Source organism: Triticum aestivum, chromosome 6D (assembly GCF_018294505.1).
Source record: "Triticum aestivum cultivar Chinese Spring chromosome 6D, IWGSC CS RefSeq v2.1, whole genome shotgun sequence".
In the NCBI taxonomy this organism is placed as follows: Eukaryota; Viridiplantae; Streptophyta; class Magnoliopsida; order Poales; family Poaceae; genus Triticum; species Triticum aestivum.
In genome coordinates, this window is record NC_057811.1 from 180,612,590 (window position 1) to 180,639,784 (window position 27,195).

Here is a 27,195-nt window from a genome sequence, read left to right on the forward strand (position 1 = left end):
CTACGGTAGTACCTCCCTTCTTAGGGACATAATGGACAGGACTTACCCACTGACTATCAGCAACGGGATAAATTATACCTGCCTCAAGAAGCTTTAGTATTTCTTTTCTTACCACTTCTTTCATCTTAGGATTCAGCCGTCGTTGATGATCACGAACTGGTTTGGCATCTTCTTCCAAATTTATTTTATGTTCACATAGAGTGGGACTAATACCCTTAAGATCATCAAGAGTATATCCAATAGCAGCACGGTGCTTCTTCAGAGTTTTCAATAATCTCTCTTCTTCATGCTCTGAAAGGTTAGCACTAATAATAACAGGATATATCTTATTTTCATCAAGATAAGCATATTTAAGAGTATCAGGCAACGGTTTGTGCTCAAACACGGGATTACCCTTGGGTGGAGGAGGATCCCCTAGGATTTCAACAGGCAAATTGTGTTTCAGGATGGGTTTCTGTTTAAAGAATACTTCATCTATTTCTCTCCTTTCATTCATAAACATATCATTTTCATGGTCTAGCAAATATTGTTCTAAAGGATCACTAGGAGGTACGGCAATGGAAGCAAGACCAATAATTTCATCCTTACTAGGTAATTCCTCTTCACGGTGCTGTCTACGAAATTTAGAGAAATTAAACTCATGAGACATATCACCTAGATCAATAGTAACAACATCCTTTTCGCAGTCTATCCTAGCATTAACGGTGTTCAAGAAGGGTCTACCAAATATAATGGGACAAAAGCTATCTTGTGGGGAACCAAGAACAAGAAAATCAGCAGGATATTTAGTTTTCCCACACAAGACTTCAACATCTCTAACAATTCCCATTGGTGAAATAGTATCTCTATTGGCAAGTTTAATTGTGACATCAATATCTTCTAACTCAGCAGGTGCAATATCATGCATAATTTCTTTGTATAAATCAAAAGGTATTGCACTAGCACTAGCACCCATATCACATAAGCCATGATAACAATGATCTCCTATTTTAATAGAAATAACAGGCATGCCTACCACAAGTCTATATTTATCTTTAGCACAAGGTTTGACAATTCTATCAGTTTCTTCACAGAAATAAATAGCATGCCCATCAATATTATCAGCCAAGAGATCTTTAACAATAGCAATATTAGGTTCAACTTTAATTTGCTCAGGAGGTGTATAAGTTCTAATATTGCTTTTACGAACCATAGTTGAAGCTTTAGCATGATCCTTTATTCTAACAGGGAAAGGTGGTTTCTCAACATAAGAAGTAGGAACAACAGGATCATTATAAGTGATAGTCTTTTCTTCAACTTTAATAGGTGCATCTACTTTTACTTCTATGGGAGGATGATATTTAAACCACTTCTCCTTGGGGAGATCAACATAAGTAGCAAAATATTCACAGAAAGAAGCTACTATCTCAGAGTCAAGTCCATATTTAGTGCTAAACTTACGGAAAACATCAGTATCCATAAAAGATTTAACACAATCAAACTTAGGTGTCATACCTGACTCCTTACCTTCGTCGAGATCCCAATCTTCAGAGTTGTGTTTAATTCTATCCAATAAATCTCATTTGAATTCAATAGTCTTCATCATAAAAGAGCCAGCACAAGAAGTATCGAGCATGGTGCGATTGTTATTAGAAAGCCGAGCATAAAAACTTTGAATAATTATTTCTCTTGGGAGCTCATGATTGGGGCATGAATATAACATTGATTTAAGCCTCCCCCAAGCTTGAGCGATGCTTTCCCCTTCGCGTGGCCAAAAATTATATATATATATAATTGCGATCACGATGAACAAGATGCATATGATAAAACTTCTGATGAAATTCCAATTTCAATCATTTGTAGTTCCATGATCCCGTATCATCACATAGCCTATACCATGTCGATGCATCTCCCTTCAAAGATAAAGGGAAGACCTTCCTCTTAATAACATCATCGGGTATACCTGCAAGCTTAAATAATCCACAAACTTCATCCACATATATTAGGTGCTCATCAGGATGCTTTGTTCCATCTCCTGCAAAAGGATTAGCTAGCAATTTTTCTAACATACCCGAAGGAATCTCAAAGTGAATATTTTCATTTTCATTTTCAGTAGGTTCAGTAGGTTGAGGAGCAACTCTTTGCTCTACTGGTCGGGGTGAAGATACCCCGAACAAGCCCCTCAGAGGATTACTTTCCATAGTAACAAGTGACAGTAAATTACAGCACACTATATAAATTTTTCCTTACCAAATTCCACCTACCAAAGGCGCTTCACTCCCCGGCAACAGCGCCAGAAAAGAGTCTTGATGACCCACAAGTATAGGGGATCTATCGTAGTCCTTTCGATAAGTAAGAGTGTCGAACCCAACGAGGAGCAGAAGGAAATGATAAGCGGTTTTCAGCAAGGTATTCTCTGCAAGCACTGAAATAATAGGTAACAGATAGTTTTGTGATAGGATAATTTGTAACGAGCAACAAGTAACAAAAGTAAATAAAGTGCAGCAAGGTGCCCCAATCCTTTTTGTAGCAAAGGACAAGTCTGGACAAACTCTTATATAGAGAAAAGCGCTCCCGAGGACACATGGGAATTATCGTCAAGCTAGTTTTCATCACGTTCATATGATTCACGTTCGGTATTTTGATATTTTGATATGTGGGTGGACCGGTGCTTGGGTGCTGTCCTTACTTGAACAAGCATCCCACTTATGATTAACCTCTATTGCAAGCATCCACAACTACAACAAAAGTATTAAGGTAAACCTAACCATAGCATGAAACATATGGATCCAAATCAGCCCCTTACGAAGCAACGCATAAACAAGGGTTTAAGCTTCTGTCACTATAGCAACCCATCATCTACTTATTACTTCCCAATGCCTTCCTCTAGGCCCAAATAATGGTGAAGTGTTATGTAGTCGACGTTCACATAGCACCACTAGAGGATAGACAACATACATCTCATCAAAATATCGAACGAATACCAAATTCACATGACTACTAATAGCAAGACTTCTCCCATGTCCTCAGGAACAAACGTAACTACTCACAAAGCATATTCATGTTCATAATCAGAGGGGTATTAATATGCATATAGGATCTGAACATATGATCTTCCACCAAATAAACCAACTAGCATCAACTACAAGGAGTAATCAACACTACTAGCAACCTACAGGTACCAATCCCGGACTTAGAGACAAGAATTGGATACAAGAGATGAACTAGGGTTTGAGAGGAGACAGTGCTGGTGAAGATGTTGATGGAGATTGCCCTCTCCCGATGAGAGGAGCGTTGGTGATGACGATGGCGATGATTTCCCCCTCCTGGAGGGAAGTGTCCCCGGCAGAACAGCTCTGCCGGAGCCCTAGATTGGTTCCGCCAAGGTTCCGCCTCGTGGCGGCGGAGTCTCGTCCCGAAAGGTTGCTTATGACTTTTTTTTCCTGGACGAAAGATTTCATATAGCAAAAGATGGCCACCGGAGAGCCAACAGGGGGCCCACGAGGCAGGGGGGGCGCGCCCCCCACCCTCGTGGACAGGTGGTGGGCCCCCTGATGTATTTCTTTCGCTCAGCATTTTTTATTATTTCCAAAAATGACTTTCGTGAAGTTTCAGGACTTTTGGAGTTGTGCAGAATAGGTCTCTAATATTTGCTCCTTTTCCAGCCCAGAATTCCAGCTGCCGGCATTCTCCCTCCTTATGTAAACCTTGTAAAATAAGAGAGAATAGGCATAAGTATTATGACATAATGTGTAATAACAGCCCATAATGCAATAAATATCGATATAAAAGCATGATGTAAAATGGACGTATCATCTTCCGAGGAACTCGTGATCCAATGATGCTCGAAACTTTTGCATGCAGGGAAGCTCTTGCCCTAGCAGATGATCTTGATATTCAGAATATGGTAGTAGCATCAGACTGCCTAGAAGTGGTAAAAGACATCAACGAGGGGACAGGAGGTCCTAATGCGGCTATCATCCAAGAGATCGCGACGCGTAGATCTTCTTATATATCTAGCTCTTTCATTTAGGAATTTTAATTTCGAGGCTCATAATCTCGCCAAGTTTGCTTGTAATTTAGGTTTAGGTAGACATGCGTGGTTGGGTAACCCGAACCGTGTACCTATGAACATTGTTATCAATCAATAAAAGTGGGCGAGATTTCTCAAAAAAAAAAATCCAAATCATGAGTCTAATACAGACATCCAATCTCAGTCTCACTTCTATTGTTGCTGCCGTAAAAACAGAACCCAAAGTACCAAAAGTCCTAAACTGAACAAATTAAACGCCTAATCATACACGGAGAAACCATTCTTGTTCTCCCAACAGATGTCGCGATCCCTCCTCATGGCCGAGCTCCACCGTTTCTCCCTCCCACCCCCGCGCCGCCTGCCCTTCCCGGACGGCTGTTCATCGGCCTCGTCTACGGCGTCGCTGGAGTCCACCTGTTCCCGGAAGAGCAGGTTGTCCTGGAGGTGCTTACGGAAACCCTTGTTGAGGAACCGCTTCAGGAAATTCAGCTGGACCAGCCTCGCCCATGTAGACACCCTGAGCACGCTGCGCCCGCTCGTGTACGACGATGGCACCGACTCCTCCGTCTCCGGGCAACCGCCTTGGCTCATGATGTCGGCGATCTGCTGGAAGAACTCAACCTGCTCTTCCGTGAGGTTCTGGTCGCTGCTGGCATCGGCCGCGAGGTCGGACAGTATCATCTCGATTACTTGGATGTCTTCCGGCGAGGCGTGCTGCGTCAGGCTGAGCTCGGCGCACACGGCCAGCGCCTCGCCGGCGGCAATCCGTACGGCGGGGTGTTCGCACTCGAGGAGCTCGGCGAGGTCGTGGAACGGGATTATGGCCTCTTTGAAAGTGCAGGGGTACGACGTCAAGTCACCGACGGTGGTGAGGAGCAACGCGAACGCGCGCACGGCGGCGGCCAGGACCTCAGGGCTGGGTTTCGTCTCGTCTTGGGCACGCCTGATCGCGCCCCACACGGCCTCCACGGACGGCGCCGCGTCCTCCGGGCGGCGCGTGCCGGCGAGGGTTACGGCAGCAAGGCAGTCGAGAGCGGCCACCATGGTCGCCGCGCCGGACGACGGCGCATGCAGCGTCTCCTCGAGGACGGGGAGCGCTTTCTCCAGGATGTCCTTGGAGCAATCGACGCCATCGGCGGTGGCGGCGCCTACGGTGAGCGCGAGGAGGCCGATGGCGCGGTAGGCGAGCGTGGCCTCCCTGCAGGCGCCCTTGCGGAGGGAGGCGCAGCAGCGGTCGAAGACGGTGAAGTAGCGGTAGTCGAGCTCGTCGACGGGGACGAAGCCTTCCAGCGCGGCGACGAGCGTGTCCATGCCCTCCTCGCGCACCGCGCGGCGCTTCTCGTGGAGCTTGTCAATGCACTCGCCGATGACGTCTGCACAGAAGAGAAAGCACGGGTGAAATCGATCGGCGCACGTACTCATCAGGAAATCACAAGGGATGATCGATCGACGATGAATGGGGGATCCACGACGCGCTTACCGGTCTTCCGACGAGAGTTGCGGAGGCTCGACATCGTGGCCAGCGCCGGACCGCCGGGGCACGGAGAGGATCAGATAGCTCTGCAGGCGGCTGTAGTCGAGACGGAGGGGAGGAGTACGTCGTGACGGCTAGGTATATGTGGCCACATCCGGGGAAGGGCGAGCCATGACGAGTCGGAGACGAGACGGGGAGAAGATCGTGCCTGACACGGGCACGCGTTTTTTTTTTTTTTTTTTTTTTTTTTTGAGGATCGCACGGGCACGGGTAAGAGGCCCATATCAAGGGCAAACTCACAGGGCGTCATGACTGGACCAGTCCATTCGGCGGTCGGGCGCTGTAGTATACAGGCAAAACAATCTAAAAAAATAGTATACATGCAAAAAAATCTTTAAAAAAAAGTATACAGGCCAAAAACATACTGTTCCAAGCGGTTTATTCTTCTTTTTATACTCTTCGACCAATTTCTTATTAGGTTCTTCACAAAACAGGAATATTTACTCATTCTAAAAACGAACATTTTTTAAACAACTTGAACATTTTATACAGATATGATAATTTAAAAATGTGATTTCTTTGAAAAATGAACAATGTTAAAATTCATATAAAATACAAAATTGAAAAATAATCATGACCTTTTTTATTTTGGGCATAATTAGAAAAACAGAAGGAAAATGATAAATTGAACCGCAAAAAATAGAAAAAGGAAAGGTAATTTAAAAAAAGGTAGGCAAAAGAGCAACAAGAAAGAAAAAGGAAACCAAACAAGAACCTTCCTAAAACCATTTTTAGGGAGAAAACCAAAACATGTATGATATGGTTTAAAAAAGGTCATGATTATTTTTGTCTCTTCGGGTTTTTAGCCATTTTTAACTGGCCTACTTGGGGTGCTTCCAGGAGGATCCTCCGGGGCGAATTTTTTTAGCTCAGTTTTGTCTCTTCAGGAAGGGGACCCTTGGCGCAGTGGTAAAAGTTGTTGCCTTGTGACAATGAGGTCACGGGTTCATGTTTCGGAAACATTCTCTTGCAGAAATGTGTTGCGTACAATAGACCCAAAATGATTGGACTCTTTCCCAGACCCTGCACAAGCGGGAGCTACGTGCACCTGGCTTCCCTTTTTTTAATTTTACCTCTTCAGGTTTTTAGCCATTTTTTTCAAAAGACATGCGCGCTCTAGAATTTTAGTACTACATTGTTTATATAAAACGTGTGGGCCATTCTGTCGAGACCTCACTTCACAATATCAATGTATCTTTTTTTTTCAACAATCTTGTGAATTTTGTAAGGAAAAAAATTAAAATAGTCATGAATTTCAAAAATATTCATGAACCTACAATATTATTGAACTTTAAAAATGTCAAACTTTAAATATGTTATAATTTATAAAAAAAGTTCCTAGTTTTAAACAAATGTAAATTACAAAACATTTTACTATTTGAAAAAATGATCAGGTATATAAAAAATATATTCTGAGGTTAAAATCATGTATTTCAGAAAAATAATCATGAATTTAAGACAAAAATGTATAAAAATAAGAAAAAGGGAAACCAAAACCAAAAAATAAAAAGGAAAGATAAAGAAAACAATACAATAACATGTGGAACCGGCGGCCCTAGAAAATAACATGTGGTGCTTGCATTAACATGTGGTTAGGAGGACGGCCGTATCCTCTGCCCATGAAGATTCGAGTCCAAAATTTAACATTGATACTCGCATTATTTCTGAATTTGTTTTAGGATTTCGATGATGTTCGTTTAGTGGGAGTAGATGTTTTCATAAAGAAAAGCTCTAGACTTGGGATTGACAGCCGTAGTTTACTGGATTTATTTCAGACCTTTTGTTGACGTGCGTCTAGTTTTTTTGTTTCGGAATGATATGCGTCGAGTAGAAAGAGATGTTCATATGGACCACAAAGTCGTAAGAGCAATTCCAACACAGAGACTCAAACGGACATGGATTTTGTCCGCATTTTATCCTTTTGGGTCGTCCGTCCGTCTAGTGGACATGAGACGGACACGCGCAACGGTGGATAGACCCAACGCACAAGTCCAAAAGCAGACAAGCGAGACTGCCGGCGTCCCTCGACGCCGCGCTCCTCCGTGGCCGCGCGTACTGGACGTCTTGCCCTGGTGCTCGGCTAGGTGGTCGTTGACAGGAATGGCAGAGCCGAAGGCGAAGAGCACCTGCTGCTTCTTGAGCTGCCAGTCGAAGTTGAGCTGGAGGGCGAGGTAGATCTTGGCCTACTTGACAAGGACTGTATGGGCGTGGCCGTTGGCGACGAGGAAGCCCTTGTCGGCGACGACTATGGAGGGCGCCTTGCCGTTGAGGGCAAACTGCTTGACGTGGGCTTGCCCCTTCTTGCCGACCCACCCGACCATGGCGCTCGAGCCCACCATCAGGTGGTTCTTGGGGAACGCCATCCCCACCCACCCGAAGTTGTACATCGCCGAGAGCACCACCCGCAACACGTTGTCCCCGTCCTGCGCGTATTGCACCATCGCGCTCCTCCTCCGCCTGCCTCCGCTCCTCCTCCCGCGGCCTCCGACCGCATCCGCTCCTCCTCCCGTCGCACTCCTCCGCCCGCCGCAGCCGCAGCCACCGCCGCGGCCTCCGCCACCGGCCCACCGGCTCGCCGCACCGCCGCGTTCCTCCGCCACCGGCCGGCCGCCCGCTGCGCTCCTCCGCCGCCACGGCCTGCACCACCGGTTGGCCGCCCGCCACAGCCACCGCGTTCCTCTCGCGCCGCCCGCCGTGGCCTGCACCTCGAGTCCTCGTATGGCAGGAAGTGCGGGTCGCTGCCCGGTGGGTCCAGGCCGGACACGAGAGGGGAGGAACGAGCGAGAACGGACGAGAGGAGCGCCTAGTTTTGTTTGCCGCGGACCCATTTTTGCGTCTAGTTTGGGTCGGGACAGATACAAAACGGACAGCAAATGGACGTTGTGTCCGTTCGGGTCGCCCCGTTGGGTCAACTTTTATGTTCGGATGACCCAAACGAATAAAATGGGTCGTCCATTAGAGTTGCTCTAAGTTGATGTGTTTTGTCGATGTAGGAAATTCCAGCGGAAAGGCCACGTGATCAAAATGAGCCTCTGCCAGGCTTCCTGGTGAGGCTTCGGTAACCCAAATGCACACCTCAAAAAAAAAGGTAACCCATATGCACGCGATTCGCGCTCAGTGCTGGCGCCACTTTGGATTCGAGATTTCGCTCTACACTGCTGCGTGGTTTGCTTTGTGGAACTCTGTTCAGTTTGACGCGCTGAGGAACAGTGCGTCGCACAGCGGCAACTTTTCCAGTAGTAGTAAATGTCACCTGTGTCAGATATGCATGCATCGGGTAGAGAGACACTGCAGACGACTGGTGCCACAGGTTCACAGCTGTGTCATCATATCTCTGCGTCGGGACACATTTATCATCTCTAGCTAGAAAATAAGGAGACATGCTCGTCCGTAGGCTGAGCTGAAACTTAAATTACTCCAAAATGGACATGGACAAATGTTGGGTTGTTTACTTATTATTATCCTTGGGGAAACCAAGCTACACGCACGGCCATCCACAAATGTTGGCCACACCTGCAGCTCATATGTTGCAAATGCACAAGTTGTGTAGTACAAAAAGGTTGTCACGAGCGGTGACAAACAATTGAATACCTCATGCACTATACTCTACGTACTACAGGGTATCCCTGAGTCACGTGAAGAAGAAAACTTCGAGCTGGCTGATTGATTGCAAGCGCACCGCACATGTGCGGGCCGATGCAGCTGCAGCTGCAGCCGCACTGATGGCTGAGACGAAACCAGCCAGCCAGCCAGCCAACCACCACCTCCTCCACTCTGCGCAGTCAATACCATCCGTCTCCTTGGCCTGGGCCCTCTACTAAAATCTCTAGCTTGGCACTATTTGTTTCCCTCGTGAACAATATGTTATCCGCACGTGACACGTCCCTCGTGACTACGTTACGTATGTAGTATCATCAAGAAATGAAACGAACCAATCAGCAGGGTGGTAGCACTAGTATCTTTCTGAGCTCATGTCGTCGTTCTCGTGGCCATGGCGACGCCGGCGAGGTCGCCGGCGTACTCCTCCAGCACCACCAGCAGGTTGCCGCCCGGCTTCAGCCACGACCGCGGCACGTGGTACCTGCATGCACACCATTTCATTCTCATTCTCTCACCGTCGTAATAAGGGAGAAAAGGTTACCAAGTCGTGCAAACGGGGTGATCGCTGTCCGAGCTTAGTACAGTACCATCTCTGGGAGAGCTCGCCGCAGTTGGAGCGGCACTTGTCCTGGCGGTACGTCCCGGCGTAGCTGCACCGGCCGCAGCCGCCGGCGGGGGCCTTGTACGACCAGTACCGCCCGACGTGGTGGCCGTTCACCCACATCTGCCCCTTCCCCATGCTCCCCATGTCCAGCGCCACCGGGTCGCTCCCCGCCGGCACGGTGAACAAGGCCTGCCAGACCATCGCCACAGCCACAGCTGCCGTCAGATATGGTACTCATGTTGCAAAGGTGCGTTATTGTTGCTGCGAACACTGACCTTGTGCCAGGTCAGTGGCTGCTTGTTACCAGGACCGCCCCACTCCACGGAGGAGCTTCCGGTGACGGTGTGGAGCCCCAACGACTCGCCTTTCAGGCCCACCTGATATGTCCATTTCTGATGGCTCAGGTCTCTCTTCCCCGAACTTAGCCCGGAGACGGTCACCGGTCCAAGGACGCCGACGTTCCACCTCTCGAAATGGTTCCCGTCATTCTACATGCACAGCAATGCCATATGCCAGTGTTACAAACAGCTTTGAATCCAAGGGCATAAATAAACTCAGCTGCGGACAGCTTACAGGAAGGCCAACTGCTGAACTCAGGATGGAGATCTTGTTGCTCCCTTGCCACATCTTCACATGCCCATCATACGTCAGCTTGGGGTTGTTGTAACCGCCGTAAACAGAACCTGCAACACAGACACGATCATCCAAGGTCATCACATTTTTGCTGACATGTTAGCTATTCTGGTTGAGCGTGCTAAGCAGGATGGCCAGATTGCAGGAGTAGTGCCACACCTAGTGGATGGTGGCCTCTCTATTCTGCAATATGCAGATGACACAATTCTTTTTATGGAACATGACCTGGACAAGGCTCGAAACATGAAACTATTGCTTTCAGAGACAGTTATGAATTTGATTGAGTTTCCCTTACTTGACCAAACAAGTTCCAATTCTGTTATTTCAACTACACCAAATGATCTTTCGAATTGGTCAAGACTCCAGTTTATGGCCCCTTCTATACGGTACCAGTTGTTGTTTCATTGAATTTGCTTCATTAATAGGCTCACGATTCGACTTTGATCGTTATGGATTGGTACCAAGATCAAGTCCTAGGCAAGCAGACCTAATTTTAACAGCCGGTACGGTAACAATGAAAATGGCTCCCTCTTTAGTGAGATTATACGAGCAAATGCCTGAACCAAAATACGTCATTGCTATGGGAGCCTGTACGTTTGAGCAAATGTCGGGTCTTAAAATTAACTTCCATAAAAGCGAATTGTTCTGCTTTGGAGCAGCCATTGAGTCGGCGGGCGATAATGCTAACCTGTTTGGTTGCACGCATGGCCAATTCCCGATGAGGTATTTGGGAATACCGATTCACTATCGGCGTCTCACTATTGCGGAGTGGAAGCATGTAGAGGAGCATCTAGAGAAACGGTTGAGCAGTTGGAAAGGAAAGATTCTCTTCGTTGGGGACGGTTGGTTTTGATTAACTCTGTCCTCACAAATATGGTTCTCTATATGCTTTCTTTCTTTCAACTACCAAAAGGGGTCTTGCAAAGATTGGACTATTTTAGATCCAGATTCTTTTGGCAAGGAGATGGGGAAAAGAAAAAATACAGACTAGCCAAATGGAGTGTGGTTTGTAGACCAAAAGACCAAGGTGGCCTTGGATTCATGACCTACAGGTCAAGAATGAGGCCCTACTTAGTAAATGGTTGTTCAAACTACTTACTGAGGATGGTGTTTGGCAAACCATGCTACGCAACAAGTATTTAGGCCAAAAGGCGGTGTCTCAGGCATATTGGAAACCTGGAGACTCTCACTTTTGGGCTGGCCTAATGGCGGCAAAGAAACATCTTTTTTGCTTTGGGTCTTTCGCGATAAAGGACAGGTCAGAGATTCGTTTCTGGGAAGACATCTGGCTAGGCAATGCCAGTCTTCGAGAACAATATCCAGCCTTGTACATCATTGCTCGCGAGAAGAATAATACTATTGCGCAGGTGCTCAGTTCATCCCCGCCGAATATTTCGTTCAGGCGAGATTTGATTGGGCCTCGCCTTACGTCATGGCATAATCTATTGTCCAAGCTGGATTCGATTAACCTGACACAAGGCCGAGATGTGTTTCGCTGGAACCTTACTACATCGGGGTCTTTCACAGTAGACACCAGGTATCGTGCACTCACGCATTCTGAGGTACCGGTGAATAATAATAAGAAACTATGGAAGTCGAAGATTCCACTAAAGGTCAAAATCTTCATGTGGTATCTTCGTAGGGGGGTTGTGCTAACCAAAGACAACCTCGCATGGCGCAACTGGCAAGGGAGTAAGAAGTGTTGTTTTTGTACTCATGACGAGACAATCAAACACCTCTTTTTTCAATGCAAGTTTGCACGTTCTACGTGGTCAGTCATTCAAATAGCGTCAAATTTGTATCCGCCCACAAGTGTTGCCAATATTTTTGGTCATTGGTTGGACGGTATTCCAAATAGGTTCAAAACGCTAATAAGAGTGGGAGCGTATGCCTTAATGTGGTCGCTATGGCTATGTAGAAATGGTTTGGATTTTAATGACAAAAATGCTTCTCCTCTACAGGTTATTTTCCGATGTACGCACTCGCTTCGTATGTGGTCTATACTACAGCGAGCGGAGTACCAACCGCTGTTCAAGGCGGTGTGTACGCGATTGGAGCAGGTGGCTATGGAGGTTTTTTTCCAACATGGGTGGCAGCATAACCTCCGGGTTGACCCACCACCACTTTCGACATAGGCATATATAGTGTCGGTCTATAGGACTCTACTGTTGCCGTTTTGTCGATTTTGATTCTTTTCTTTCTGTCAAACTTTTTAGAATTGGCTGTGTGCATCTTAGTTATGCAGAGGCCGGGTGTCACTCATAATGCTTTGTATCCGCTTGATGCTACATTTTTGAGTTAATAAAACGCCCTTTATCGAAGAAAAATCACATTTTGGATCTTGATTCGATCTGCAACTGCAGTGTAGTGTGGCTCTAGGAAAGTGCTGGTACCATATGATTTTCCATTGACGAAGACCTGCATCGAGTGCCCAGCGGAGTAGATGGTGAGCTGAGGCCACTGGCCATTCTTCGAGAGCTCGTTGGCACCAATGCTGACACTGTGACAAGTGTAAACCAGAGTTTGAGGAAAGTTCAAGTGTTCAGATATGATTGGTCGAAATCACCCATATCGAGGTCGGTCAGTCACTCACTATGTGGTGTACCACAGGTAGTCTGACTTGTCCCATGTCATGCTCAGCTGCTCAACCAGGCCATTCTTAGTGAAGGCGTTGCCGTCGAGTGAGTTTGTGTCCTCGCTATAAGACTGCCAAGCAAACCGCACCACCGGATGCATTTTTGGCAGTAGTGTTGGCTCCTTTACCTGCACGGTTACAACAATTGCTTGTTAGATGATATGCTCCTCTTGCCTAGTTCACAGAGAGGTTTGCGATTCAGGGTTCCTCTCACCGTCGCGGTGTTGAAAACCGCCGTTTTGCAGTCCGGCAGAATGCTGATGGACCAAGCAGGGAGGTCGTAGTGCCTCCCATTGAACCTGACTTTCACTGCAGCATTCATGTGGTAGTTTGACAGGAACGCGGCGGCGCAAGCTCCATTCTTCGACTTGAAGACGTATGCCTGAAGAAGAATAGTAGTCGTTGAATATGATTAGTAACTTTTGGAGTGTTTGACAAAAAACTACCACTTTAGAGGGTTTTGTCCCACAGAACTACCACTTTTTAAAAAGTGGCTGAAAACTACCAAAAATTCTTAATTCTGTGACTAAAAACTACCACTTTCAGATAATAGCTAGTTTAAACGATTTAAACATGTTGACCATTCAGTTGACCGTTATTACGGGTGGGACCCACACGTCATTCTTCTTCCTCCTCTCTCCATCCTTCTTTGGCATTTTCGCAAACAGGTTCTGTGAATGGGAGGGAAGGAGGTCCGTCAAACTCCGGTGACGCGTCCGCGCGTGCTGCGTCCTCTCCCTTGCGCGCCCGCGCGTGCTGCGTCGCGGACCCTGCGGTCAACCGTCGCCGGCTACATCGCCCCGCCGCCGCCCTATGTTGCCTCCAGCCGGAGCCCAGCCGCCTCCTCATGCTGCTGTGGCGTTTGCCGCCCTGCGCCCGGTGGCCTCGGAGGAGAAGCCCGCCCAGCCGCACGCGAAGCCAAGGTACTGCGAGCTCTAGGCCCTGCTGCCGTCGCCCTCGTCGGCCTCCCTTCGAGCTGGAGCTCGTGGTTAGCGGCAAGGAGCAGCAGCACCACGGCTCCGGCCTTCCTCTCGCCTCCGGCGACGACTGCCGAGGAGTCGGAGCTCCGCAACACCCTCCTCCCATCCGCTGGATGGGACGTCGAGGCTCACGCCCGTCACGAGGCTCGGCCGCAGTGTGCGAGCACCACGGCGAGCAGCTCCTGAAGCGCGAGCACCTTGGCGAAGCACCTCGGGCAGGGGAGGCGCGCACCTCGCTGGCGTCCTTGGTGGTGTTCTGGGCGCGCGAGGATGGGGCGTCCCGTGGGCCATCTTCCTTGGTCAGCAGCAGCAGGGGCGTCTCCCTGGCGGGCGCGTCACCGGAGTTTGACCTCCTTCCCTCCCATGCACAGAACCTGTTTGTGAAAATGCCAAAGAAGGATAGAGAGAGGAGGAAGAAGAATGACGTGTGGGTCCCACCTGTAATAACGGTCAACTGAATGGTCAACATGTTTAAATCGTTTAAACTAGCTATTATCTGAAAGTGGTAGTTTTTAGTCACAGAATTAAGAATTTTTGGTAGTTTTCAGCCACTTTTTAAAAAGTGGTAGTTCTGTGGGACAAAAACCCCTAAAGTGGTAGTTTTTTGTCAAACACTCTAACTTTTGCATTTCGAGACCGTTGCGAGATTGTTCATGTTCATAGGGATTTTAACCTTCTCGTAGTTCCCTAGCGACTGGATAGTCGGATCACCAGAAACCAGTATAGGCTCAGCCTCCTTGATGGCCTTGTGCAGGTCCCTCAAGTGACCCCATTTCGGTTGCCTAAGCAAACCTGCGATACACATGTGAAAATTTGTTAGGCGTTCCCACAAGCTATGCCAACCAAGATGATAAACCTTGGGGTCAGCAGGAATTCCTGTTTGTCAAATACATCAGTCACTGCATACCAAATTCGTCGATCGGGGCGTCGTAATCGTAGCTGGTTGCGATGAAGGGACCGCCGGCGGTACGTCCAAAGTTGGTTCCTCCGTGGTACTGCACCGTAACATGTAAACGTGGTCAGAGCAAGTAGAAGCATTCACTGCAATGCCATGGCAGGCGATCCCCTACTCTACTCACCATGTAGTAGTTGACGAAGGAGCCACCCTTCTGTATGAACCTGGCCACCGCAAAGGCCATGTCCTCCACCGGCCGGTGAGGGACCGCCCCTCCGAACGACGTAAACCTTGGGGTGGTAAAAAATATGAATTGTAGTGATCGCTCTCAGTGTTTGGAATATGAATAATATGAATATTGCATTTGGATTGGTATGAACAAGTATGAGCGAGGAAACTTACCACCCGGTCCAGGCCTCGGTCCACATGGCCGGCTTGTTCTTCTTGTTTGGGGTGAAGTAATCACAATAAAAGCCATTGCAAGTGTTAATCTGCCACGATCCAGAAAGGTGAGAATTAGTTGGAAAAGTGGTCAGCATATACTACTCCCTCCGTAAACTAATATAAGAGCGTTTAGAATACTAAAGTAGTGATATAAACGCTCTTATATTAGTTTACAGAGGGAGTAATTATCAACACATTTATTCAACACCAGCGACCAGCCACACCACCAAGAAAGGTAGGAGTACTCTACAAGTACTATATATGTACCACGGGGTCTGGGGCGTCTTCTTGCTTGCACATCACCCACGGCACGCCGGTGTTGGTCGCGACGGCCATCTTGGCGGCCCAGTTCGCATACGGCTTGGCGCCGCTGCCCCCGACGGACTCCATCGGCCCAAACTCGTTCTCCACCTGCACAATTGGCCAGAGAGACTCTCAATCACTAGTCCACTTTTTATCTGCACTGCAAAGAGCAATGCCACTAATCGAGAGTGCTCTCCCAAGTCCGAATTCCTCACCTGAGACATGATGATCGGACCACCTTGCCATTCGAACAGCCTCTCAGATTTCATCATGGACACAATCTTCTCAACGAACCTCTGCATCTCGGCCTACAATGTGCCAAAACATCACCAAATTAGGCACAATTTCTGCCAAAACAAATTAGATACAAATTGTTCGTGTTCTGAGATGAAACTAGATAAGATTTTGTGAATGATGGGCGGGATCAAAAGGTTTTGGTCCGGTGAGAGTGAGACGCCGTCCCACCTTGAACGGGCCATTGTCTGTCCTGAAGCTGATGCCGGGCACATACTTGAGCCAAACAGGAAAGCCACTGCAACAAACACAACAAACAAGAATCCGTTAGCATATAGGAGCATATATGCAACTAAAAGCTGCCAAAAAATGTAATAGGAGGATTGGATTATGTGTGCTTAGTTTAGTTTAGTACCCAAAGTTCCACTCGGCGCAGACGTAGGGGCCGATGCGAAGGTGGACGTAGAGGCCGGCCTGCTTCGCCAGCTTCACGAACCGGACCAGGTCGTATCGGTCGCTGAAGTAGTACTGCGAGGTTCGTCCAAGAACCCGTCAGCCATGAACTCGCAACGGCGGCAGCAAGAAATGCAGCAAGCGCGAGCGAGGCTGAGTGCGATAATACCTGGCCCTTCACCGGCTCGTGGCCGTTCCAGAAGACGTAGGTCTGGATGACGTCGAGGCCGCCGTCCTTGGCCTTCTGGATGAGCCCCGGCCACATCTGCAGAGCGCGCGCGGGTCACGGGGCAAACGGCACAAAGAAAAATCAGAGCCACGTCGGCACCGGGAAGCTGCATTCGGGTGCGGGAAGCAATAGGCGGCGCGCCGGCCACCGTGGATGTCCACGGGCGGGGGCGGGGGTGCGCTTACGGGCGGCGTACCTCTGGTGTGCTTCTCGGGTAGTGGATGGAGCCGGAGATGAGGATGCGGCGCCGGCCGTTGATGACGAGGGAGCGGTGGTCGTAGGAGACGGCGGCATTGACCGAGGAGGCCGCGAGGGAGAATGCCACGATGGCGGTGAGCAGCAGGAGGACGCCGGCGACAAGGGGCGGCGCCATGGCCTTCGTTGGGGCCACGCACCTCTCCACTCCGGCAGCCTCTCTTTCTTTGCGTGCGGCGGCTCAGTTGTCTGACTTTGGGGGAAGCGAGTGAGGCAGGGCAGTGAACTGCGCTTCTTGGAGCGGAGCGGCGGTGGCAATGGGAAGAGCGTGGGGGGAGATTTAATCGAGCGAGGGTGGCAAATGGCAACTGGCAATGGCGCAGGGGAAGGGGGAGGGGAGCGCAGTAGTACAAAACCTCTGCTTTGCGTCGCTTTTTTAACTGTTTCTTACGCCTTCATTGATGTTTTTGCTTTGCCGCCCCGGCCTTTTGGATGGCCACCGCGTAAGAGCATCTATAGTGGATGGTGTATATGGAGGTGGATGCTAAATATACACGATCAAAATCAAAAAATGTTTCCCAGTGGATCGTGTATCAGGTCGTGTACCTATACACGTCGCTCTCACGAGCATACCTGGCGTGGGACTAAACACGATCGAACCACGCTCGTGGGCTCGCGAACAGAAGGGAAAAGAAGAGAAAAAAGCCTCCCGCTCCCGCTCCCGTTCCTCTCCGGCCGCCTCCCCAAGGTCGCCGTCGCCCCTCTCCGGCCGCCGCCCAAGGTCGCCGTCGCGTCTCCTCTCCGGCCGCCGCCCAAGGTAACCATTTTTTCCTTTCTCGCGAGCGGGAGCAGAGGGGCGGCGGCCGCACGCGCGGTGGGGGGGAGGGGGGAGATGCAGGGGCGGCGGAGCGGTGGGGGGAGATGGAGGGGCGGCGGAGCGGTGGGGGGGAGGGGGGAGATGCAGGGGCGGCGGCCGGGCGCGCCTGTCTGCTGGGGCGGCGGGACGAGCGGCGCCGCTCCCCACCACCGACGCCGATCTGGAACGCTTGGCGCCAGAACCGCCCACCGGCGCACCGCCACGGCCTCTGGGCGCGGCGGCGGGGGTCTTGGCCTGCTTCCTGACGAAGCCGCGCTGGAAGCGCCACGGCGTGAGCGCCTTGTACCTCCGCCCGCTGGTCGCCCTGGGCGGCACCGCTGCGCGAGGCTTCCCCTGATGGATTTGCTGCAATGTTGTTCATCTGTTCGCTTGTTCTTGCTAGTCGGTGCACCAAACTGAAATTACTGAAGTATATGTGAAAATCAAATAATCTGAAGAAAAAAAGGACTGTAAAGTAGCAGCAACAGGGTGTTCATATCCAGATGGAGGATATGCTATGTCGATTTCAAGCCATGGCTAGAGTCCCCAGTTCACAGGAATGAGTGATTTTGCACATTGAAAAATGAAAAGGGTTGTGCTATCCGTCATTTTTTTTGTTCGTTAAAAATAAAATTGTTCTGTATCGGTTGATGATAATTGTATACCAATGTAGCTATGTTCAGTAATTATTCATGTTTTTTATGTATAACACGCAATGGTTTGGGACACCATATCCATCCCCCATTTCATCTATGGGCAGCGAGCATATGGTCGCCACTTTATTGGTTGTCCTTCAGTCAACTTAATTTCTGATTGGTTTTTGTGCCCCGCATCTCGTTCAATAATTTTTTGCTTGTCAATTTGATGCCAGATTATGGTCTAAAATAGCTGTGCATTGGTTGCTTGCAGATGGATGCTGACCAAAGCTTCTTGGACACCCTTGGTTTTGGTTACACGCAAACACAACCAGAAAGTCCAATTGGAGAGCAGGCAACTCCATCAACTCAGCATCAAGCAACACCATCAACGCAGCAACGTTCTGCAATAATAGAGAAAGGAAAATCCAACAAAGGAAAAAATTGGTCTAGTGATGAGGACAAGGTTCTCATAGCAGCATGGGCAAATACAAGTTTGGATATTGTTGGGACTGATCAAAACCGAGATGCTTATTGGGCTAGAATTTCAGAGTACTACAACACACACAAGGAATCGTCATGGCCGGAGCGTAATCCTAATGCGATCAATTGCCGTTACACATTGATTAACAGCGAGACCTCCAAATTTTGTGGTTGCCTTCAGCAGATTTTAAATAAGGAAGAAAGTGGAAGGACTATAGCAGAAAAGGTATGCGCAATATTCTACTTCTATATGTGATGTGCAATATTCTATATGTGTTGTGCATTTGTATATGTGGTTGCCTATCTTGTACTTCTATATGTGATGTGCAATATTCTATATGTGTTGTGCATTTGTTAACAATATATTTATATGGGCAGACAAACGATGCACACATTCTGTTCAAGGAAATGGATGTTAAAAAAACGGCCTTTCACATTGATGCATTGCTATATAGAGTTTGCAAAGTATCCAAAGTGGCAGACAAGAGAACTTGAAACTTCTCTTAAGAAACAAAAGAAGACCATTGATGGAAGTCCAGGCACAGCCACCAATGATCCGTCCGATGCATCCTCGGTACGCACTGATGCAACCTCGATACACACTGATGCTCTTGAACATGAGAAAAGACCTGATGGTGTTAAGAAGGACAAGAGAGGTAAAGCTGATGAGAATGCTTGCAAGTTGTCATTAGAAACTGTGTGGGCAGCAAAGCAAGAGAAGGATGAGATCAAAGAAGCGGCAAGAAATGCTCGCTATGCACAGCAATTTGAATTGCGAAAAGAGGAGATTGCACTCAGAAAGAAGGAGGATGTACGAAACGAGAGGGAGGATGCACGGAGACAGTTTGAATTAGATGAGAGGGTCATGCTGATCGACACTAGTGGTATGACTGATGTGCAAAAGCAGTTCTACCAAGCTAAGCAGAATGAGATCCTTGCTCGAGGCGTAGAGTAATGTGAGCTATTTGATATGTGAGCTATATGAACTATTTACTGCTTTCCGCTAGTTGCTGTATGAACTATTTGATAACATCACTCATTGCATAAATATTTTATTGATAGCTACAAATTCATGGATTACATCACTCATTGCATAAATTAAAACTAGATGAAAAGAAATGGATTACAGACTTATAACTAGGACATCACTCGTTTCCAAACTTTTGCCACACATGGTCAATTAGATCAAGTTTAAGCTGATCATGTTCGCCTTGATTTCTAATCCGGTGAGTCATCTGAATAAAAGAGCTCAGTTGTTCCGCATGAGTACGAGAGACCGTGACTCTTTCTCCCATTGCCTCAAAAGTGCAGCTTTGCCGACCAGTTTGTCGCTCCTCTTCAACTATCATATTGTGCATTATGACACAAGCTTTCATGACATCACCGATTTCTTTACGTTTCCATCCTTTAGCAGGTCCACGAACAATGGCAAAACGGGATTGAAGAACTCCAAAGGCTCGTTCCACATCTTTCCTAGCCCCCTCTTGCCTCTTGGCAAAAGTTTTATGTTTTCTGGTATCTGGAGCTGGTATGCTCTTCACAAATGTTGCCCACCGTGGATAGATACCATCTGCAAGATAATACCCCATTGTGTACTGATGGCCATTGATGCTATAATTCACTGGAGGAGTTTGGCCTTCAGCTAGCTTTGTAAAAACAGGAGAACGTTGAAGAACATTTATATCATTCAGAGACCCTGGTAAACCAAAATAAGCATGCCAAATCCAAAGATCTTGTGAAGCAACTGCTTCCAAGATCATAGTGGGCTCGCTGACATGGCCTTTAAACATGCCATGCCATTTTTGGGGGCAATTTTTCCAACCCCAGTGCATGCAATCTATGCTCCCTAACATACCAGGAAATCCTCTTTCCTCCCCTATTGCAAGTAACCTAGCAATGTCTTCTTCATTTGGAGATCTCAGGTACCTTTCCCCAAAAACTTCACAAACTTTGATCACAAATTTCTTGCAAGACTCTAAATTAGTAGCCTCAGCGGACCGGATGTACTCATCAGCACCATCAGCTGCTATTCCATATGTTAGCATCCGCATTGCCGCGGTCATCTTTTGCAGAGGATGTAACCCAAGAGCTCCAGAAGCACTTCTTTTTTGAGTAAAATAACCATCATAATCATGCTCAAGTATACCATCGGCTATGCGTTTGAACAAATTACGGGACATCCTAAATCTGTGCATAAAAAGTAAATGAGACAGGGAAATGAAAAAAGGGCTAAAGCAGAGAAGTGTAGTAATTACGAACCTTCGTCGAAACAAATGTTCGGGATAGCGAGGAACTTCTTTGAAGTAGTCGTCCCACAGAAGAACAAATCCGGCATCTCTTCCTCGATTGATTGTTTGACGTCCATGCTTGGAACCGCCATGGCGTCGAGCGTTCATCCTCTCTTCCTCCTCGCGCTCGGCGAATGCTGCAAGTATGAGTTCATCGTCGCCAGATGAAGATGACGAAGAACTCATGTCCAAAGTGGATGTGTTCATTGTGTTGCGTGAGAGACGATAGAGAAATCTAGGTGAGAAGAGAAGTCACAGATAGAAGTGCTAGAAGAGAGATGGTAGGGGTGGTTTATATAGACTAGAAATACGACCGTTGAAAATATAGCCGTTTGAAAATACTGAATAGCCGTTTGAAATATAGCCGTTGGAATATACACGTCCAAATTTACACGTTCCACTGAAAAACTGAGAGGTGTATATTTTAGCAAGGTGTATATGGACGTGTATATGGAGATATACACGTCCAAATTTACACCATCCACTAGAGATGCTCTAACTGTGCACGGAGCGGGTCAGTGGAGAGCAGAGCAGAGGGAGGGGACGCCGTGCGCGCGAGGTTCCATGGAAGTAGTCACAAGGGGTGAACGGGAGGGCAAATTTGACAAATTTGACCCGTGGACGAAATCATCACAGAATGAACAGCCTGTGAAACTATTTCACACAGATGACCTTTTTATGTGACGTCCGACACGAAGGTGCCACACTACACTGTGCAACGCCTCACAGATAGGCGCTACACGCCTGGCCAGCGTTGCACCCCAGACTGCCTAAAAATTGCTAAGTCATTGTGCAGAGCCTAAAAGCTAGGTGCTGCACTGTATAGTGTGGCGCCTAGCTCTCAGGCGCTGCACTAGTGGTTGCACTACAAAATGAAGCAACCACTAGCGCAACGCCTAGAAGCTAGGTGCTGCACTGTATAGTGTGGCGCCTAGCTCTCAGGCGCTGCACTAGTGGTTGCACTACAAAATGAAGCAACCACTAGCGCAACGCCTAGAAGCTAGGCGCTACACTGTATAGTGTGGCGCCTAGCTCTCAGGCGCTGCACACTGACTTAGTAATTTTCGTATCACACGGGTGCGACGCTGGCCAGGCGTGTAGCGCCTATCTGTGAGGCGTTGCACAGTGTAGTGTGGCGCCTTCGTGTCGGGCGTCACACAAAAAGGTCAGCCGCGTGAAATAGTTTCACGGGCAGTTCATTCTGTGATTTGATTTCGTCTATAGGTCAAATTTGTCAATTTTGCCGAATGGGAAGAGGGGGAATTGGTGCGTGTGAGCTCACTCCACTCAGGTGTGGTGTCAGTGGGAGGGGCAAATCCCGGTTTGGATTTTGGAAATCAATACCGCGTAAAATGCTCAGTTTGGGACAGGCTCTTTTTTGCTTTGTACTAGTTGGGTTGTAGGAAGTGGTGTCATCTTTCAGTTAGAGTGGGTGTTGTCTTCGCGGTCTGCACTACCCTCATTATTTGCAACAAGTTGTGGCCTTTTTTTTACTTGAAATTCTACCTTCTATAAAAATATGGTACGCATTGGTATACTCTCAAAACAAAAACTTTTTGAATATTTTAGACTCTCTTCTCTAGTTTAGAGCATCTATCATAGGATCTGGCAAATCTGGGCCCTATATGTCCGCGGAGAGGTCTGGAAATGTCCGGGATAGCACCTGTCTGCCCCTCGAACCACAACTCACATTTTTAAAATCTTTAATCCATGCAAACACATGCACGTCGATCATTACATACAAACAATGAATAGCGTATACAAATAAAAATTATTCACATAAAAGTACATAGTTCAAACATAATTTTGTTCATAGTGCTTAATTGTAACATAAAATACATACTTCATTGTTTTTCAAAGTGCATCCACGTATGCTTCACGAGATCGTTGAGAAGTTGCATGTGCATCTCAAGAAAGTTGGCAGCATGTTCTGCCTCTTGGTTCGGGAGGTGATATGTCTCCATCATATCTACTTTTCCAAACACTTCTACTCTTGTTTTGTATTCTAATTTGCATGATTTGAATGGAACTAATCCGGACTAACGTTTTTTCAGCCGAACTACCTTGGTGTTGTTCTTTATGCAGAAATAAAAGTTTTCGGAATTAGACAAAACTTGGCTGAGATTTTTTAATTAGGGATTTCTATTTTCATGTCCCTCATTCTTTTATTCTGCTCAGTTTTCCCCCGCCCATCTAAGTGTGCTCACTTTTGCCCTCCTCCACTCGTCGACGCCTCACAAAAGGTCAAACGGTGTCGGGTTGTCTGGTCAAAGCAGTTGATCGTTAGTTCGCCGGTGCTGACCTGAGATGATGACATGTGGGACCGGTTGGTGCTGACGCGTGTGGCCGATCTGAGATGCTGACATGTGGGACCGGTTGGTGAACGGCCGGTGCTGACGTGTTTGTCTAAAAAAAGGGGGACGAAATATCTCTCTCTCTCATTTCGCATCCCCCGCGGCCCGAGCAACCCACCTCCACCTTCCCCATCCCTACCCCCCGAATCCCACGGTCGACGGCGGCAGTGACGAGGGTTATGGAGGTGTTCTGCGCCGGTGACGCCGTCTTACTAGAGAAGTGCAAGGAGATCTCCTATTGGTTTCCTAGCACGCAAGCTCTGGCAGAGCATGCGTTGTAATTGTTGAGAGATGCGACGCCGGATGAGATCCGGCGGATGATTCCAGATCTAGTCAATGGGGTGAATTTTATGGGGGTTTTCGTCTAAGCAATGTGTGAGGCAATGGAGTCACCGGATCCTCGTCAGCAAGCTCGCTGGTATTCATACGGGTCTCGCCGCGACCCGACGGTTCTAAAGGTCAAACAAGAGCTTGCAGCTATTCCGGGGAAAAGATACGTGCAACCTTCTCCTGGTATGTCTCTACACATAATTATGCCAGATAAAATGGAGGAGTTTATGATCGAAAGGCCTACGCTCGGACAAAGCTTGCTCCGGCCGCCGACGAGGAGGAGCACCAGGATGAATATGCAGAGGATGATAGGTATACGTACGTTGTAAACCGTATGAGCGAAGACGATGATGTTTTAGGGCTTATCATGTACAAAGCAAAGTTGGAGGATGAGTGGAAGCCCGTAGTTGTGTAATTGGAGTTGTGATGTACTTTAGTTTGTTTATCACTATCAACTAAAGTTTGCTATATTCATCTGAGATGTGTACCTTATCTACTTTTAGTTTGTATATCTGAGATGTGTATGCTACCTTACCTACTGAAGTTTGTTTGTTTATGGCTGATTACTCCAATGGTAACACCCTTATTAGTTCCAAATATTCAATCTTCTTATGAAATTATTGCTCATGATGGAACACCCTTGTTAGTTCAAAAAATGCTCATGTTATCATCTACTATGCCATGAAGATGCTCATGGGTATGGTCATCTTATTTGAAAGTTATTGATCTTCATATGAGATAGGTCAGTTTTGTGAAGTTTTTTTTCAAGTTTATGGTATTGTCAGTTTGTCATTTTTTCCCACAAGCCATTGCACATGAGAGGCCTCCATGCAAAATGATTTCAATTTTTGAGTATTTTTTCATTTTCTATAATTTATTTCAATGTGTTGTCAAAGTTGCATGGATGACTAATCATATAAAATGGTTGGGAATTAGAGTTTTCTTTGTGGGTATTGCCTACATTCCTAATGTGGAAGGGGAAAATAATTTTTCAGAATTTATTGGACCAAATTAGAGCACACTTGCAGTTCAAATTTGAATTACTTGGTATAAATCGCCTGAAATTCGATAAATCAATGAAAAATGGCAATATAACTAAGAAATTCATGAAAAATTGGCACCTGGAACCCCATGTGGTATACTTCAGGTGAAAATTGTAAGGTCATTGTTTATAGTATTATTTATGGCACTTCCTTCACGAAAAAGTCATGTATGGCACTAGAAAAATGGAAAATTAACTTTGGATTAACCAAATCTTCAATCTTGTTGTGGATATTGCTCACAATGATAACACCCTTGTTAGTTCCAAAAATGGTCATGTTTATCATCTACTATGCTATGAAAATGCTCATGGGTATGGTCATCTTAGTTGAAAGTCATTGATCTTCATATGAGATAGGTCAGTTTTATGAAGTTCTTTTTCAAGTTTGTGGTATTGTCAGTTATCATATTTCCCACAAGCCAATGCACATGAGAGACATCCATGCAAAAGGATTTCAATTTTTGAGTATTTTTCATTTTTTATAATTTATTTCAATGCGTTGTCAAAATTGCATGGATGACTAATCGTATAAAATGGTTGGGAATTAGATTTTTATTTGTGGGTACTACCTACATTCCTAATGTGAATATTTTTTCGGAATTTATTGGACCAAACTAGAGCACACATGTGTTTCAAATTTGAATTACTTGATGTAAATCCCCCAAAATTCAATAAATCAATGAAAAATGGCAATATCACTCGGAAATTCATGAAAAATTGGCACCTGGAACCCCATGTGGTATACTTCAGGTGAAAATTGTAAGGGCACTATTTACAGTATTATTTATGGCACTTGCTTCACAAAAAGGTCATGTATGGCACTAGAAAAGTGAAAAATCAACTTTTTATTAACCAAATCTTCAGTCTTTTTGCGGACTTATTGCTCACAATTATAACACCCTTGTTAGTTCCAAAAATGGTCATGTTATCATCTACTATGCCATGAAGATGCTCATGGGTATGGTCATCTTAGTTGAAAGTCGTTGATCTTCATATGAGATAGGTCAATTTTGTAAAAAAAATCAAGTTTGTGGTATTGTTAGTTTATCATTTTTCCCACAAGCCATTGCACATGAGAGGCCTCCATGCAAAAGGATTTCAACTTTTGAGCATTTTTTCATTTTCTATAATTTATTTCAACGTGTTGACAAAATTGCATGGATGACTAATCATATGAATGATTGGTAATTAGAGTATTTTTGTGGTTACTTCCTACATTCCTAATGTGGAAGGTGAAAATGATTTTTTTTTGAATTTATTGGACCAAACTACAACACACTTGCAGTTCAACTTTGAATTACTAGATGTTAATCGTCTGAAATTCAATAAACCAATGTGAAATGGCAATATCATTCGGAAATTCATGAAAAATTGGCAGCTGGAATCCCATGTGGTATACTTTAGGTGAAAATTATGAGGGCAATATTTACAATAATATTTAGGGTACTTGCTTCACACAAAAAAGTCATGTATGGCACTAGAAAAATAGAAAATTAACTTTTTACTTGTGGTATTGTATGTTTATCATTTTTCCCATGGGCCATTGCACATAAGAGGCCCCCAAGCAAAAGGATTTTAATTTTTTAGCCTTTTTTCCTTTTTCTATAATTTTTCACAGATTAATGTCAAAATTGCATGGATGAATAATCATATAAAATGGTTGCTAATTTGAATTTTCTTTGGGGTACTGCCTACATTCATAATGTGAAAGGTGAAACTGATTTTTTTAAGAATTTATTGGACCAAACTAGAGCACACTTGCAGTTCAAATTTGAATTACTTGATGTAAGTCGCCCGAAATTCAATAAATCAATGAAAATGGCAATATCACTTGGAAATTCATGAAGAATTGGAAGTTGGAATACCATGTGGTATACTTCAGGTGAAAATTGTAAGGACACTATTTACACTATTATTTATGGCACTTGCTTCACAAAAAAGTCATGTATGGCACTACGAAAATGGAAAATTAATTTTTTATTTTTAGCAATTGTCAGTTTATTGTTTTCCCCACAAGCCATTGCACATAAGAGGCCTCCATGCAAAAGGATTTCAATTTTTGAGCCTTGTTTTCTTTTTCTATATTTTTTTCAGAAATCACGAGTTATTCCAAGTGCATGCAACCAACTAGAAAAATACAATCATTCCAAATGATTTGCGCACATAAATCACAAGTCATTCCAAATGCATGCAAAACAACTCAAAATACAATCATTCCAAATGATTTGGACACATATTCCGTGCGAATTCATACATATTTTATTCAAATAAATGACAACTTCGGCGTGGCCCTACTCCCCTACTCCCAAGTCCGAAACTAATCTTCTTCGGCAACCTGCGAGTGGCACGCGGCAATGAACTCATCGCAGCTCGGGCCATTCCAGAAGGCACATCGCCCGATGATGTTTAAGCGGCATCGGGTTGGGGCTGTAGAACCGCTGGATCCGAGCGGCGTA

General features: G+C 46.3%; 2 protein-coding genes and 2 pseudogenes across 2 annotated transcripts; 1 reads left to right on the forward strand and 3 right to left on the reverse strand.

The window, feature by feature from the left end:
• Positions 1-3,895: 3,895 nt before the first annotated feature.
• On the reverse strand, positions 3,896-5,699 carry LOC123141414 (uncharacterized; annotated as a pseudogene).
• Positions 5,700-8,971: 3,272 nt separating this feature from the next.
• LOC123144393 (beta-galactosidase 4) lies at positions 8,972-17,200 on the reverse strand. Its single transcript, XM_044563515.1, has 17 exons — positions 16,753-17,200; positions 16,497-16,592; positions 16,290-16,402; positions 16,106-16,172; positions 15,856-15,948; positions 15,605-15,748; positions 15,296-15,384; positions 15,078-15,183; positions 14,906-14,993; positions 14,672-14,790; positions 13,233-13,400; positions 12,977-13,146; positions 12,777-12,883; positions 10,324-10,433; positions 10,026-10,238; positions 9,734-9,939; positions 8,972-9,627 (listed from the first exon to the last, which is right to left on the reverse strand). Exons 1-17 carry the CDS (start codon positions 16,927-16,929, stop codon positions 9,516-9,518), a joined length of 2,178 nt encoding a protein of 725 aa, XP_044419450.1. The 5' UTR covers positions 16,930-17,200; the 3' UTR covers positions 8,972-9,515.
• A 509-nt stretch (positions 17,201-17,709) lies between these two features.
• On the forward strand, positions 17,710-19,680 carry LOC123142557 (glutathione S-transferase T3-like; annotated as a pseudogene).
• Positions 19,681-19,870: 190 nt separating this feature from the next.
• LOC123142558 (uncharacterized) lies at positions 19,871-21,283 on the reverse strand. Its single transcript, XM_044561422.1, has 2 exons — positions 20,985-21,283; positions 19,871-20,912 (listed from the first exon to the last, which is right to left on the reverse strand). The coding sequence occupies exons 1-2, from the start codon at positions 21,218-21,220 to the stop codon at positions 19,871-19,873; spliced, it is 1,278 nt and encodes a 425-aa protein (XP_044417357.1). The 5' UTR covers positions 21,221-21,283.
• Between the last annotated feature and the right edge of the window lie 5,912 nt (positions 21,284-27,195).